The sequence below is a fragment of the Cyprinus carpio genome, chromosome A1 (genome assembly GCF_018340385.1).
Source record: "Cyprinus carpio isolate SPL01 chromosome A1, ASM1834038v1, whole genome shotgun sequence".
NCBI classification, from domain to species: domain Eukaryota; kingdom Metazoa; phylum Chordata; class Actinopteri; order Cypriniformes; family Cyprinidae; genus Cyprinus; species Cyprinus carpio.
Window position 1 is genome coordinate 27,796,041 of NC_056572.1, and position 17,352 is coordinate 27,813,392.

The following is a 17,352-nucleotide window of genomic DNA, read 5'->3' on the forward strand; positions in this document are numbered from 1 at the left end:
TATATATATATATATATATATATATAATATATATATATATTATATATATAATATATATATATCTATTACCCACCATACATCACACATGTTACATACATGCACAGTTTAAGTATTTAGATCTAAAAGTGATTTTGAGGTGTAATTTCTCAAATCACTTTTTCCACAGAAGAGAGAGAAAGCCTTTCAGGTATGAAAAAAAACATTGAGGCAGTACATTTATTTTTTAATTTTATTTATTTTTTGGTTTGTGTGAATTATTCCTTTGTATTCCTTATTATGTAATATTTGTATTACATTTGTGTATAGTTGACAAACAGGCTCACCTATCAAAACCTATAACTGCAAGACGAATAAATACAAAAAATCTATATAAAGTATTGTTCAACTGGCAGTTCTTTATTTCATAGTATTGTCATCAGCAGTCCATCTAATGTGTCTCATGCCAGTGAACAAGCTAAACATTTGTATGACACACACCCTCATAACGACTTTGCTGAACATTTATTTCAGTGAGTTGAGCTGCTAGATCTATGAAACCTGTAAGCAGTTCTACAGATCTTTATTGCCGCATCAGAGTTTTTAACAACCCCCCCCCCACAAAAAGAAGATAAAAGAGAAGATGCCTCGATCTGAGCAAACCAGAAAAACTCTCTCCGATCACAGGAAAAAGTCTCCCAGGATCTAAAAAAGTCATATGAAGCAAGTGAAGGTAAGGGAAGGGAGACGTGTTTGTGTATGAATGTAAATGTAATGTGCATTACCGTGATTAGAGTAATTTCTATCTGCTACTTCCAAAATTATGATTAACAAACCAGGAGTTCAAGTTCTGTTCAGCACATGATTATAGTTAAAGTATAAGATGTTTAATTAATACATGCAAATAAAGTTATTTGTTTCTTTGAATCACAACTTGTCTTGACTTGAGATGACACGAAAAATGTGAACATCATGAAACAAAGCTATCTTAACGAAGAGGAAGCCGATTCAAATGGGCAAGTAGAAAACAAATCAGATATTATAATGAGACTAACCAGTGTTTTTGTTTTCAAAATAGTCTACAAAGCATTAGATTAGTTAAAAATTAAGCAGCATATATTCAGTCTTTTGCAGCTCCTGTTATCACATTAAACTGTCACATAAAGATAGTAAAGGCAATTTAGAAAGGAAATAAAGATAGTTTACAGGGCACATCCAAATACCCACACTTTCAGTCTTTGCACTTGTCCACTTGTCTACTTATATGACGTATTTCCTGTATTTGATTGATCCAAGTGTTCAAAGTAGGCGAGTGAGACCAGAAGTGTGTTGTTAGAACTTTTCATCTACCTGATCAGACACACTTTCGAGTTTTGTAAAAAAGTGTTTACAGAGCTTTATTTAGATTTTCAGTATGTTTCAGTATTTTAAAATAAACTCATAAATGTCTGTAAGTAAACTTAATCAATGTAATTTAGTAATTGTGTTACTTATTGTAATTATGTCATAAAAAGCTTTTGCAAATATTGTACAAATACACTCATCTTGAACAAAATTTAACTTACAGTGGAATGTTCTCGTGATTTTTTGGGGCACATGAGTTCTGAACATGATGTGTAATGGTATTACGTTTTCGCCAAAATGTCAAAGTATTAGTAAAGTATCGTCAAGTTATGTTTACCACAGGTTTTATTTTACTCAACTAATTGAAGAAGCAGAAGAAGAAGAAGAAGAAAAAATTAAAACCCCATAGGAAAATCTTAAGAAAATAAGCAGCGAAGTAGTCTTCGGGTTCTGGCGCCATACCTGCACCACTCTAAACAGCTCTGATTTCAAGATTAGAACAGAATAAAAAGGGTGATTTTAATGCAATACCTGCCAAATAGTGAGCAATTTTTAACTCACATATTATGAAGGCTTAATAAATATATTTATTAATACTTTTTTTCACCCAAAACAGGATTTCTGATTTATTTCATGATGAAGCAAAAATGGACCTTTATAGTGATACTGGAGGGTGTTGTATTTAGTGTTCTCTCATTTATATCTCATGACTCATGTCACTATTTGTACAATGTTTCTCACCGAATCTACTCTGTAAATCTTACCCATGATACGCTGCAAACGTTCATGATTCCTATTCAGAACACTGATTAGAATCTGGTATATTTTGTTTATCAAGATGAAATGATCAAACTTTATTTTGGGGTGGAAAAAAATCACAATCATAACTTGATGAAATATCAACAATAAAAAATATTCCAATATTAGTTACCTCTGAACCTTAAGTTATAAGCGTTAATAACCTGTAAAAGTGATCTCAATGTAAAAGTGAACACCTGTTTGAAACCATTAATTAATGAGTTTTAAACTTTAATAGCCTGTGAAAATGAACCTTAAAGTAAAGTGGGCACCTGTGAACCATTTATTAATGAGTTATAAATGCTAATAACTTCTAAAAGTAAACGTTAATGTAAAGTGGTTGCCTGCGAACCATTAATTAATGAGTTATAAATGTTAATAACCTGCTTAAAGTGAACTTTAATGTAAAGTGGACACCTGTTAACCATTTATTAATGAGTTATAAATGTTAATAACCTGTTAAAGTGAACTTTAATGTAAAGTGGACACCTGTTAACCATTTATTAATGAGTTATAAATGTTAATAACCTGTTAAAGTGAACCTTAATGTAAAGTGAACACCTGTGGACCATTTATTAATGAGTTATAAATGTTAATAACCTGTTAAAATGAACATTAATGTAAAGTGGACACCTGTGTACCATTTATTAATGAGTTATAAATGTTAACCTGTGAAAGTGAACACAATAATCATTTATTTATTATTAATGCACACACTGAAAGGTAATTATTATTAATTTTTTTTTCTGGTAAAATGCGTTTTATTGTTGATGCACTAATTTGAAACAACATTACTGAGCATAACTGCACACGAAGAGTGGATTATACAAGTAAACACACATTAAACAATTCAGAAAAAAAATCAAGTATTCCACCAAATTAAGACTAAGCATCACATCTATATGACAAAAAATATTTGATAAATGCAAGCACAATAAAGGCAACTAAATACACTGAACAAAATTATAAATGCAACACCTTTGTTTTTGCCCCCATTTTTTATGAGCTGAACTCAGAATCAGAATCAGAATCAGATTTAGAATCAGGAAGAGCTTTATTGCCATGTATGCTTACGCATACAAGGAATTGTTTTAGTGACATAAGCTTCCAGTACACAGAGACAACAACAACAACGAAAAACAAAAAAACAAATTGCAAATAAATAAATTGTATGAACAGTTGTGCTATAGATGACAATGGATTAGAATAGATTAAGATGCAGAGATGTACTTGGATGGAGGGGGTAACAAATAAATATAAGAATATTGCACATTTTTGCATAAGTGGGAAACATTTAACTATTCATGAGGTAGATTGCCTGGGGGAAGAAACTGTTCCTGTGCCTGACTGTCCTGGTATTTGTGGCTCTGAAGCGCCGGCCAGATGGCAAAAGTTCAAAAAGGGCGTAACTTGGATGAGAGGGATCCAGAGTGATTTTCTGAGCCCTTTTCCTCACTCTGGATGTATACAGTTCTTGAAGGGTGGGTAGGGGAGCACCAATAATTCTTTCAGCAGTCCGAGAAACCGTTCTCTGTAGTCTACTGATGTCTGATTTTGTAGCTGAACCAAACCAGACAGTTATTGAAGTGCACAGGACCGACTCAATGACGGCTGAGTAGAACTGTTTTAGCAGCTCCTATGGCAGGTTAAACTTCCTCAGCTGGCGAAGGAAGTACAACCTTTGTTGGGCCTTTTTTAACAATTGAGTCAATGTGATTGTCCCACTTCAGGTCCTGAGAGATGGTGGTTCCCAGGAATCTGAATGACTCCACTGCAGCCCCAGTGCTGTTCATGATGGCGAGTGGGGGGAGTGCAGGGGGGTTTCTCCTGAAGTCCACAATCATCTCCACTGTTTTGAGAGTGTTCAGCTCCAGGTTGTTAAGACTGCACCAGACAGCCAGCTGCTCAACCTCTTGTCTGTAAGCAAACTCGTCACCGTCCTGGATGAGGCCGATGACTGTAGCGTCGTCTGCAAACTTCAGGAGCTTGACAGAGGGGTCTTTGGAGGTGCAGTCGTTGGTGTAGAGGGAGAAGAGCAGTGGGAAGAGAACACATCCCTGAGGGGCACCAGTGTTGGTGGAGCGGCTGTTTGACATGAATTTCCTCAGTCCAGTCTCACTAGTTGTTTCCTATCTGTCAGAAAGCTGGTGAATCCACTGACAGACGGAGGTGGGGCACAGAGAGCTGGGTCAGTTTGGTCTGGAGGGCTGTTGGGATGATGGTGTTGAAAGCCGAGCTAAAGTCCACAAACAGGGATCCTCACATAAGTCCCTGTTTTGTCCAGATGTTGCAGGATGAAGTGCAATCCCAGGTTGATTGCATCATCCACGGACCTGTTTGCTCGGTAAGCAAACTGCAGGGGGTCCAGTAAGGGTCCAGTGATGTCCTTCAGATAAGCCAGAACCAGTTTTTCAAACGACTCTCATGACGACAGACGTTAGAGCCACAGGTCTGTAGTCGTTAAGTCCTGTTATCTTGGGTTTCTTTGGAACGGGGATGATGGTGGAGCGTTTGAAGTAGGACGGCACTTCACACAACTCCAGAGATCTGTTGAAAGATCTGTGAAAAGATGGGGTCCAATTGGTCAGCACAGGTTCTCAGACAGGCTGGTGTAACACCATCTGGGCCTGGTGCTTTTCTTCTTTTGTTCTTCCTGAAGACCTGGCGCACATCGTTTTCACTAATTTGAAGAGCAGGAAGAGCGGAGAGGGGTATTGATGGAGGTGTTAACGGTTGTGTAGAGAGATGATCAGAATGGATGTGGGGTGTTTCAAATCTACAGTAAAACTCATTCAGGTCATTAGCAAGTCGTTGATTAGCCTCAGTGCAGGGTGATGGTGTCTTGTAGTTGGTAATGGCTCTCAGTCCACTCCACACTGAAGTTGAGTCGTTGGAAGTAAACTGCTCTTCCAACTTTTTAGAGTAGGTCCTTTTAGCCGCTCTAATCTCTTTGTTCAGTGTGTTTCTGGCCTGATTATACAAGATCTAAGACTTTTTCTATGTACACAAAAGGCCTATTTCTCTCAAGTATTGTTCACAAATCTGCACTGTAAAAAATGATTCACTTTATTTACTCAATAAAATTGTTTAAAATTGTATATACTATATTATTAAGTAAATTTAACACATTAGAATTAATTAGAAATAATCAAATTAGATGCTTACAAGCAACCATTCAAAATGATTAGAAGAACATGAAAAAATTAAGTAAAAATTTACACAAAAATATTGATTTCATTGAGAAAAAAAAACACTATGCTAAAGAATACTATGTTATACATGCCAGGCCAGTAGTTGGCGATCATGAAACACCCTGCGAAAACATTATATGTATGCACATGATGTCAACTTTTTTACAAATTCACATTTTTGTTGCTTACATATGATACAGGCATAATGTTCAGAAGTAGTTTGTGTCTTCAGTCCCTCAAAACATAGTTATTGAAGACACCTAAAGTTCACAAACAGAATCACTGAAGGAGAAAAGGGTAAATTTATAGGGTTACCATTATAGTGGTCAGTGTTTGCTTTAGTTGGGCTCTTGACCCTTGACTTTTTAATATTACATTTTGTATGGTTGTTGTAACTGAATTATAACAGCTAGATATGCCAAGAGTAAAGCTGTTCAGGTGGTGTTGGTTATGATTTTACATAATCATTGTTTGGTCTGAGTGTTATAAATAGAGCCTATTCTCTGAGTTAAATTAACATTCAATATAGCAGCCCCTGTAATTCAACAATAGAAAACCTGAAATATCCTGTTCAATCCAGAGTTTAAGAATTCTGATTAAGAAAAAAAAAATTGTAGTGGGGAAGGGAAACCTTCTTTTAGACACACAGTGACATCAAGAACCAGCGCATGAATCTCAAGAATGGTGACGAACAGCATATTCAGATTAACAGATAAACTGTAAGCATCACAAAACAAGCTACTAAAAATTGCATAAAAAAGGTAAAAATAAAAGAAAATATTAAGAATAAATCTAAAGACAATTAATCTCATAATTTATTCATGCCGCAAAGCATGATGGGAGCCATAAATGAGTTTTGATTGGTGGCACCCAGAATGCAGTGCAACATGCTTTTTGATGGTCACCATTGTTGAGGTTCTCAGCCTGATTCTTGATCTCTGTTGCCTAAATGAAATAAATTTTCTTTTTTTTATTAAATGTTTGAAACATTTGCTTCTTAGAATCTCTCTGATTATGCTGAAAATACCAGACCTTATACTGTACAGACAAAGGACGTCTGTTGTTGATAAGACACAACCAACTCAGAAATCCAGATCAAACGATGTCAAAACAAACAACACCAGATAATCTTATTCTTTATTGGCTTGTCTAACTGCTGTATCACAATTACAGCATCAAAAAAATTGTTTAAAAAGTTTAAGGGTCAAGAGCCCAACTAAAGCAAACACTGACCACCGAATGGTAACCAAAATGTAGATTATGCTCCTTCAGTGATTCTGTTTGTTAACATCAGGTGTCTTCAATAACTCTGAAAAATATAACCTTAATAAAACCTTAAGATCAATTCATGCAGTGTACATAATACTTCATTTATTCCCCACATTTCTCTAAACTTTGGTAGAGAATCCACCATCTTGTAATATGCATACTCCACCACCCTATTCGAGAAGCTACCAAACCTAAAAACATAGGCACAACGCTTATTGACCTTTGCCCCAGCAGTCTGTTTTTTCGTTCTTGTCTTCCAAATAGCCAATTTTGTAGTGCCAGATAAAAAATTAATTAAAAAAATCACATTTTTCTTTTGAACTGACTACTTTGGCCCAAAAATTAACAATTGAAAAGAAAAATCTACACCTAGGGACAAAAAAACAAATGCTTAAAAAATCAAAAAGATTAACCAATCGTGAACACTTCACAAAGAGATGAAAAATTGACTCAGTCTCAGAACAAAAAGGGCAACCCACCCCAAAACTAGGATTGAGGTGTACCACATGTCTGTTTGTAGCTATTGCCCCATGTACAATCCTCCACTGGAGGTCACCTGTCCGCTTGTCAATCGGACATTTGTACAGGGTACGCCAGCTGCCTTTAGGAGAAAAATCAGATCCAAAGAACTGTGTCCATCTTGTTAAAGAAGCTCCATTCAAAGATTGCACGTTGGAGACTTTAACACATATCAAATAGAGTGATTTCTTTCCAGCAGAATCAAAGCTTTCCAGAACTGGTGTTTTCAGAGTCAGTAAACAGCTTTCATCTTCTACCCAGTCGTCCACAGCCGCGCTTACATTGATTAAGGGAAAAAGATGACCATACCCCTCAACCCATTCATTTAGGACATCCGGGTCTTTCAAAAAAAACTTGATATTCTGTGCTCAAGTCCTTGAATATCTTTGCAGTGCATTGTTGTAAAAACCGGATCGATTTCACACCGCTTCTTTGGCTTAAGTCTTTCAAATCACTTCTCAGAATATGCCCCAGCTTATTGCACCCAGCCGCTAACAGTCATGCTCGAACATTTTCAGATGACAACTGTCTTGAAGATAAAAAGGAGTTGAAAAACAATGGTTCCTCTAACAACCAATCACCAGCAGGTGTATTAGGTGATCTTGATACGATAAAAACCTTCTAGGCCTCCAGCACAGATCTGTAAAAGGGGAGAAGATCCACCATTTCTTTCTCTTGCAATTGCATTAAAAACAAATGTTTATCAAACCCCATTCCACCTGCCCTCCTTAAAAGAGCTGTTGCAGTGTCCATCCAGGCAGAATTTTTATTAAACAAGATTCTTTGGGCTGTTTGGAGCCGAAAAGTCACTATCCTGGACTTAATATCCACCAAGCCCTGCCCACCTTCTTTTACTGGAAGATACAAAGCGGCTGCTCGAATCCAGTGCTGTCCTGACCAGAAAAAGGTCACCAAACTCCTTTGAATGCTTTGAATCAGTGTAACGGTAACAAATGGGTGAGGAAGCAAATGCAAGAGTTAAATGTAAAGTTTATTGAGAACAGGAATGTATAACTGAGTCCAAGGGAAACAACAGGTGGTAACAGCGATGGAAGACGATGATCCAGGAAGTGGCGGTGAGTAGATGCAGCAGGAGAGCGTGACACAGGCCTGAGATGAGCAGTCCGTGGTGGTAGTAGGTGCAATCCGGTGGTGAAGAGTGGACGGGGGTTCCGGGGAAGACAACAGCGAATCAAACAGCACAGAGAAACAAGGACGAGAACCAGGCAACCAGACGGGAAACTGCATAAAACGCTCTGACAAACAAAAGACGAAAGACAGGGCATATATATAGGGATCAGGTGATGAGTAACAGCTGGTGCAAATGAACAATCAGCGGCGACGCCCACATGAAACAATCAGTGCAGACGAGCGACACACAAAACTCCACCCACATAGTGAAAACCTGAGACCACGGTTACCAACCGTGACAGTACCCTCCCCTCTAGGAACGCCTCCTGGCATTCCCAGCCGACCCTACCTGTCGATTGTAATCATCAATCAGGGAGTGATCCAGTATGTCCCTAGCAGGTACCCAACTCCTCTCCTCCGGACCGTAACCTTGCCAGTCCACCAAGTACTGAAATCCGCGTCCCCTCCGTCTTGAGTCCAGAATACGATTAACCGAATAAGTGGGTTCCCCATTTACGAGTCACGGCGGGGGGGGGGAACCGGGGGGGAACCCGGGGTGGGCGGGTTAATTTGTGAATAAAACACAGGTTTAATTTTGGACACATGGAAGGCGGGATGAATCCTCCTGTACGCCGGAGGTAGTTTGAAGCGGACTGTCACCGGACTAATGATCTTGGTGACAGGAAACGGGCCAATAAACTTGGGAGCTAACTTATTAGAAACGGAACGGAGAGGAATGTTCATAGTAGAAAGCCACACTTTTTGACCCACGACATATACGGGAGGCTTAGACCGGTGGCGATCGGCTTTGGCCTTGGTACGCACCCTCACTTGGAGCAGAGTCTCACGGGCTCTGGTCCACGTGCGGTGGCACCTCTGGACAACAGCGTGAGCGGAGGGGACCGCGACTTCAGATTCCAGACTGGGAAAAAATAGGTGGCTGGTAACCTAAACTACATTCAAACGGAGAGAGGTCCGTGGATGACACTGGTAACGAGTTATGAGCGTACTCAACCATAGAGAGTTGTTGGCTCCAGGAAGAAGGATTCTTGGAGACTAAACATCGCAATGTTCGCTCTAAATCTTGGTTGGCTCGCGCTCAGACTGACCGTTGCTCTGAGGGTGGTAACCCGAAGACAGACTAACCGTCGCTCCTAGCAATTTACAAAACTCCTTCCAAAATTTGGATACAAATTGGGATCCCCTGTCAGAAACCACATCTACCGGGAGGCCATGTAACCGAAAGACATGATCAATAACAGTGACCGCGGTCTCCTTGGCTGAAGGTAATTTGGGCAAGGGAATGAAATGTGCCGCCTTCGAGAATCGGTCCACTACGGTTAAAACAACCGTCATGCCATTAGAGGGCGGGAGGGCGGTAACAAAATCTAGAGCGATATGGGACCAGGGTCTCGAAGGGACAGACAGCGGCTGAAGAAGCCCATCCGGAGGTCGGTTAGACGACTTACCACTGGCGCAAACTGAGCAAGCCAAAACAAAAATCGTGAATGTCGCGAGCCATAAGTGGCCACCAGAATCGTTGCTTAACTAAACCCTTGGTTCGGCTTATCCCTGGATGACAAGCTACATTAGAGCAGTGACCCCACTGAATAACTCCTCCGGCACAAATAAGCGATTCGGTGGGCATCCGGGCGGAGGCGTTACCCCTTCTAAGGCCGTCCTGACCTTCGATTCGACCTCCCATACGAGTGCTGAGACGACTATATTCTCAGGTAAAATACACTCGGGAGTCACCGGGCATTCGGAAGGATCAAAAAAGACGTGACAAAGAATCGGGTTTAACGTTTTTGGAACCCGGGCGGTACGATAGAGAAAAATCAAAACGACTGAAAAAAAGTGCCCACCGAGCCTGCCTGGAATTGAGTCTTTTGGCAGTTCTAATGTATTCTAGGTTCTTATGATCGGTCCAAACGATGAAAGGTACCCCCGACCCCTCCAACCAGGTGACGCCACTCCTCTAATGCTAATTTGACGGCCAACAATTCTCTGTTACCAATGTCATAATTGCGTTCTGCAGGAGATAACCGATGCGAAAAAAACGCGCACGGATGCATCTTGTCGTCTGAGGCAGCACGTTGGGAAAGAACTGCACCTACTCCCACCTCTGATGCGTCGACCTCCACCACGAACTGCCGTGTGGGATCAGGGGGCTACTAAAATGGGAGCCGAAACGAAGCGGCTCTTGAGGTTGGTAAATACAGTTTCGGCTGTATTAGACCACCTGAACGGAGTACTGGGGGAGGTCAAGGCGGTCAGAGGTGAGACTAGTTGGCTGAAATTACGAATAAAACGTCGATAAAAAATTGGCGAACCCCAGAAACCGCTGTAGGGCCTTACGGGAATCTGGACTTGGCCAATCTATCACAGCCTTAACCTTGTCAGGATCCATACGTATTCCCTCAGATGAGATGATGTACCCTAGGAAAGGAACAGACTGTGCATGGAATACGCATTTCTCCGCCCTTGACAAAAAGACCATTCTCTAGCAATCTCTGGAGCACTCGTCTGACGTGTTGCACGTGTTCCTGGAGAGATGAAGAAAAAATCAGTATGTCATCCAGGTAAACATATATAAACTGATCTACCATATCTCTCAACACGTCATTCACGAGTGCTTGGAAAAGCCCCGGGCGAATTGGAGAGCCCGAACGGCATAACCAAGTATTCAAAGTGCCCTCTAGGGGTGTTAAAGGCGGTTTTTCCACTCATCCCCCCCCCTGATGATGCGACCAAATGATAAGCGTTACGTAAATCCATTTTTGTGAAGACGGATGCTCCCTGTAACCTCTCGAAAGCCGAAGACATCAACGGCAAAGGATAAGTATTCTTTACCGTGATGTTGTTCAGCTCTCGGTAATCAATACAAGGTCGCAGAGAACCATCCTTCTTCCCCACAAAAAAGAATCCCGCCCCCGCTGGAGAAGAGGAAGGACGGATGAACCTCGATGCTAGAGAATCAGAAATATATTTCTCCATGGCCTCCCTCTCAGGAACTGACAGAGAGTAAAGCTTGCCCTTAGGCGGAGATTTACATGGTACTAAGTCTATGGCACAGTCATAGGGACGATGCGGAGGAAGAGAAGCAGCGCGGGACTTACTGAACACTTCCTTCAGGTCCAGGTACTCCACGGGCACGTTTGACAAAACCGTTAGCCTCCTCCTGAAACACAGACACAGACACAGCAGAGCAAGCAGAAAACAAGACAAGACTCATGACAACATTTACTCCACGAAGTGATGGTGTTGGAACCCCAATCCACTCGTGGGTTATGTTTAACTAGCCAGGGGTGACCAAGAACGATGGGTGCCACAGGGGAGTCCATGAGGAGGAAGGGGATGTTCTCAGTGTGGTTGCCGGAGGTAAGAAGGGTAATGGGACCAGTCGTGAGGGTGATGCAGGGTAGTACTTGGCCATTGAGTGCGTTGACGGTGATCTGATGGGAAAGGGGAGTGATGGGGAGTTTCAGGTGTTGTGCGAGGTTAGTGTCCATGAAGTTACCTTCTGCCCCCGAGTCCAGGAGGGGCGTGACAGGTGTGCGGTGTTGTTGGCCCATCTCAGTTTCACCGGAAGGAGAGTAGATGTTGTTGAGGACTTCCCGGCGGAGATCCCACCCGATAGTAGCCTCAAATTTACTACCGGGCTGGCTCTTTTACTGGGCAGGAGCATAGAAAGTGTCCAGAGCCGCCACAATACAGGCACAGTCCTTGGGACCTCCGCCTCTCTCTCTCCTCCCGGGTCAGTCGAGCTCTACCCACCTGCATGGGCTCATGATCGAAGACGGGACCGACCGTGTTCTCTCTGCTCGAGCTGCCACTCTCTAGGGTGCTTGGGAGACGTGTGGGACAGGCGTGTGCCCCCCAGACGCTCGATGCGAGCATCCACGCGGAGCGCCAGGTCGATGAGTCTGTTGAGGCTGGTGGGCAACTCGAGGAGGTAGATCTCCTTGTGAACACGGTCGGCCAACCCATGCAGGAACAATATCCCACTGCGCCTCCTCGTTCCACTTGCACGCGGCCGCCAAGGTGCGAAACCGGATGGTGGAGTAATCCGCCACGGAGAGATTCCCTTGCTTGAGTTCCGTCAGCTCCGCGGCCGCCTCCTTGCCGGCCGCGGCCCGGTCGAATACCCTCTTCATCTCCTCGGGAGAGGGAGTGGAACGAGGCGCAGCATGGATCTCGGTTCTCCCACACCGCCGTTCCCCACAGGGCAGCCCCTACCCGAGAGCAGAGTCAGCACAAACGCCACCTTGGACTCCTCGGTCTCAAAGGTGCGAGGCTGCAGGGAGAAATGCATGGAACACTTGGTTATGAATGTTCTGCAGTAATTAGGCTCACCAGAGTAGTTCTCGGGAACTGGTAGGCGTGGTTCGGGTCGATAGCTGGGCCTTCGGTGCTAGCCCGGGGAACCGACGGTGCGGGTGGCGCAGCGGGAATGGTCAGCTGTTGGATCTGCTGGGTGAGCTCGGACACCTGTGTCCACCAGCGCTTTGGACAGCGCGCGTCCGGTGTTGACGATGCTCTCCTGCTGCTGATCCATGTGGTTGACACTGTGGTGGATGAATTCGGAGAGTGAAGTGGAACTTGCTGCTTCCATAGTTTTGGTCAGAGCGTTCTGTAACGGTAACAAATGGGTGAGGAAGCAAATGCAAGAGTTAAATGTAAAGTTTATTGAGAAACAGGAATGTATAACTGAGTCCAAGGGAAACAACAGGTGGTAACAGCGATGGAAGACGATGATCCAGGAAGTGGCGGTGAGTAGATGCAGCAGGAGAGCGTGACACAGGCCTTAGATGAGCAGTCCCGTGGTGGTAGTAGGTGCATCCGGTGGTGAAGAGTGGACGGGGTTCCGGGGAAGACAACAGCGAATCAAACAGCACAGAGAAAGCAAGGACGAGAACCAGGCAACCAGACGGGAAACTGCATAAAACGCTCTGACAAACACAAGACGAAAGACAGGGCATATATATAGGGATCAGGTGATGAGTAACAGCTGGTGCAAATGAAACAATCAACGGCGACGCCCACATGAAAACAATCAGTGCAGACGAGCGAACACACAAAACTCCACCCACATAGTGAAAACCTGAGACCACGGTTTGACTTGCTGAGCTTGCAGTCCTGTAGGTGGCTGCAGTACGCACAGTTTAATTGTTAATGCCAAAGTGTAGAAGCCACTAAATTATTAGCGACCAAAACTCTTCCCCTATAGGACAGCTGGGGTAGCAACCATTTCCAGCGAAACAATCGGGTACACACTCTTTCATCTAAACCCTCCCCAATTTAACTTTTTAAACCCAAAATAAACAAAAAAAATACCTAAAACCTTCAACCCCTCTTTTTTCCATGTAAGACCCCCTGGCAACTGTGGAAGATTCTCATCAGAAAACTGCCCTGCCCAAAAGGCCTCACTTTTATCCCAGTTCACTTTCGCCGATGAGGCTTTTTCATACACATTAAGTGCACTAACCAGGGCCTTAATGTCTCTTTCATGATTAACAAACACTGTCACATCATCAGCATAAGCACTTACAGTAATACTTGAACTCTGAGATAAACCAGGAAAAATAAACCCAGACAAAGTTCTACGCAAGTTAAAAAGAAGAGGCTCAATAGCAATGCTATAAAGTTGCCCTGATAAAGGACAACCTTGTCTGATACCCCTTGACACTGGGATTGGCCCGGCTTAGCCCGCCTCCCACTTTAACAATGCAAGCAGCACCGGAATACAGCAATTTGACCATATTTAGGAAAGAATCACCAATACCAAAAGCTTTTAAAACATTAAAAAGATAGCCATGATCAACCCGATCAAAGGCTTTCTCTTGATCTAAAGAAAATAAACCAACTTTCAAGTCAAAACTTTTACAAATATCTAAAATATCCCGAATTAAAAACAAAATATCCATTATTGTCCTCTCTGGGATACAATAAGTTTGATCTTTTTGTATAATTAAATTTAGATATTTTTTTAATCTATTAGCAAGACACTTAGACATAATTTTGTAATCAGTGGTCAGTAATGCAACGGGTCTCCAATTTTTTAAAAGAGATAAATCTCCCTTTTTTGGTAAAAAAGATAGCACTGCACGTTGACAAGATATAGGCAAACAACCATCTTTTCTACATTCACAGAAAACCTCATATAAGTCTTGTCCAATAAAATTCTATTTCTAATTCTATTTGAGGCAAGTCTTGAATTAGCTGTTCGGCACAGTCAGTATCACATTGTTCAGCAGCATAGAGATTGGAATAAAAATCCACTTCATGATGCCTCATCTCTGTAATATTACTGGTCACCCTCCCATCAGGAAGGCGAAGACATGACATCTGTTTCTGTTGTGCCACTTTGTGCTCCAAATTAAAAAAATAAGCACTAGGAGCATCCATGTCATTAGTAGAGACAAACCGAGACCTCACAAGAGCTCCCTTAACCCTTTCATTCAAAAATAAACCCAGTTCTCTTTTTTTTCTTGCAGATTGTTAAACAGATTAGAATCATATCTATTAATTAGATCCACCTCCATATTTGATATGTCCTTTTCAATTGACTGAATAATTTCTCTTAATTTAATAGTGGAATTAGCAGTATGTTGCAAACAAAACATTTTAATGTTTGTTTTCCCTATTTCCCACCGCTGTTTTAAATTTTCAAAAGTGCCTTTACACAATCTACACTGTTGCCGAAAAATCTCAAAATGTTTACAAAAATTAAGATCCTGAAGTAATTTAGTGTTAAAATGCCAATAAGACGACTTTTTTATACACTTGGACATATTTATAATAAGAGAAACCAAATGATGATCTGTGTACCCTACTGGAGTGATAAAACAATCAATATACTCCGACTACTAAGATGATTGGACATATATATCCTATCCAATCGAGCAGCACTGACTCTATTATCTGTCATTTTAATCCAAGTATATTGTCTCACTTGTGGGTGTTTGATCCGCCACATATCTAAAAGGTCTACTTCTCGAACTATTTTTGATAATTGAGATGAAGACTGAAGGTGAGGTTCTTTCATTTTTGCGATCAATCGTGAAATTCTCAGTACAATTCCAATCGCCTCCCATGATTATATTTCCATCAGCACAGAACATTAAAGCATTTCTAAACATGCTGAAAAAAATTAGTCGTTCATGTCCCACATTAGGTGCATATGCACTTAAAAAAGTAAAAAATAACTCCATCAATATCAGCCTTTACTACTACTAGTATTCCATTTACAGGTTCCTCTTTTTTTAAAACATTAACTCTTAGATCTGGAGAATATAAGATTGCCAGCACAGCACTCACATTAGTTTTATGACTAAGTATGTATTGGCCTTTCCACCATAATCCCCACTCTAGTTCATTAGCAATATCGCTAATTTCTTGAAGGAAAATAACATTTATTTTTTTTTGCTCTATTGTTTCAAACACAAGAGCACGCTTACATCCATCCCTTCCACCATTAATGTTAAGTGAGCCAACCTTCAAGACTTCCATAAAAAATACTGGAAGAAAGAGCAGACAGGCAGAAAAAAACAGAAATAAAGAAAAAGACATCATGTGATGCATGAAAAGATCAATAACTAAAGTACTTTTAATGTTCTCTTTTTCTCCATTTTCCGGTCTTTTCTAACTGTAGTTAAGTGCTTCTTTAAACGAAACCGCTTCTTTTCGCTCAGAAGATCAACCCCCACATTCTTCTGAAGAAAAGTAACTGATTTTACGAATTTTTCTACATCAGGAAAGAATTTCTTCACATCAACCTCCTTTCCAAAAGTATTATCTAGAAACTGATCAATTTCCTCTAAAGTATATAGAGAGAGCTCCTTCTGGGGATCTTGAGAGCTCTCTTCAAACCCACACTGTGAGCAAGAGTCCATATCCAGAACATAAGCAGACTCATCTGACAGACCATCCTCTGCTGCTGTCACTGAGTCTGTTCAACTATTCTCTGCACCACACTGAGCAGAACTAGTACTTGGAAACACATTCTTGTCACATTTATTGTCCTGTTCAACAATGATGCGCTTTACTCTTAACCGCATCATCATCATCATCAGCAGCAGCAGCATTTGAACTTGTTGCCGCTATCACCGGCATCACTGAGGTATTCACTGCTACATTTAAAGCTATATTTACCTCTGCCTGCCTTACCTCCGTGAGGCCTGTAATCTCCTCCTGACCCGTCTGTATGGATGAAACCTGAGCAGCAGTCTCTATCACATTCACTGGGCCAACGTTTTCCTGTTCACGATCTTTATGCGGACACATCTGCCGTTTATGGCCAACATCGCCGCATACAAAGCAGCGTAAACTTCCGGTAGTTGCATAAATCATATATGCTCCCCCTTCATGTTTTATACGAAAAGAAACATTAAGTGTATGATCTGGTGATTCTAAAAACATGTAAACCTGTCTCCTTAAAGACATGACATGCTTCAATGCAGGGTTCTTACACCCCAAAGAAATCGCTCTGAACGGACTCACAATCTTACCAAACCGCACTTGTTCACGCTCTAACACGTCATCAGAGATGAACGGCTACACGTTCGAAAACACAACTTTACTAGATGCGTTATGCAGCGGTGTAACTTGCACTAATTCATCTTTAATGATAAGCCCACTTTCGATCACTTGATTTACAAGTTGTTGTTGTTTCAAGAAAACGACTACGGCTCTATTCATTCTGGACGCAGAGTTAATATTCTCGTGTCCTACCTTCTCTCCTACAGCGACTAAAACATCCTCCACCGTCACTCCGTCCTCCGGCATACACCTGAAGCCATTGCGCAGAGATATGGATGGCATCTTCATGTGGAACCCCATCCTCCTCTCACACAAATACCACTTTTCCACAAAAAATAAACTAATACCAAAACATACAAACAAACACAAAAAAAAACAGGGGAAAAGAAAAAAAAGTAGGAAAAAAAACAGGTGAAACTTTCACAGCTTCACTCCCGCCCAGCACCACTCTCACCCACAACCTCCCAGCATGCACCACAAGAGAGAGGGAGAGGAAGAGAGGAAGAGAGGGAGAGAGGGAGAGATGTAGAGCAGTGCGACATGAGGAACAGTCTTAAGAACCGCTGTTAGAACATTGATTTTG

At 41.7% G+C, this 17,352-nt stretch overlaps 1 protein-coding gene across 1 annotated transcript in view; it reads left to right on the forward strand.

The window, feature by feature from the left end:
• Positions 1 to 530: 530 nt before the first annotated feature.
• LOC122145429 (deoxynucleoside triphosphate triphosphohydrolase SAMHD1-like) overlaps positions 531 to 17,352 on the forward strand; it is a 50,431-nt gene continuing 33,609 nt past the window's right edge. The window contains exons 1-2 of the mRNA XM_042759225.1: positions 531 to 539; positions 664 to 709. Coding sequence (XP_042615159.1) covers positions 531 to 539; positions 664 to 709 — 55 coding nt within the window. The remainder of the gene's footprint in view (positions 540 to 663; positions 710 to 17,352) is intronic.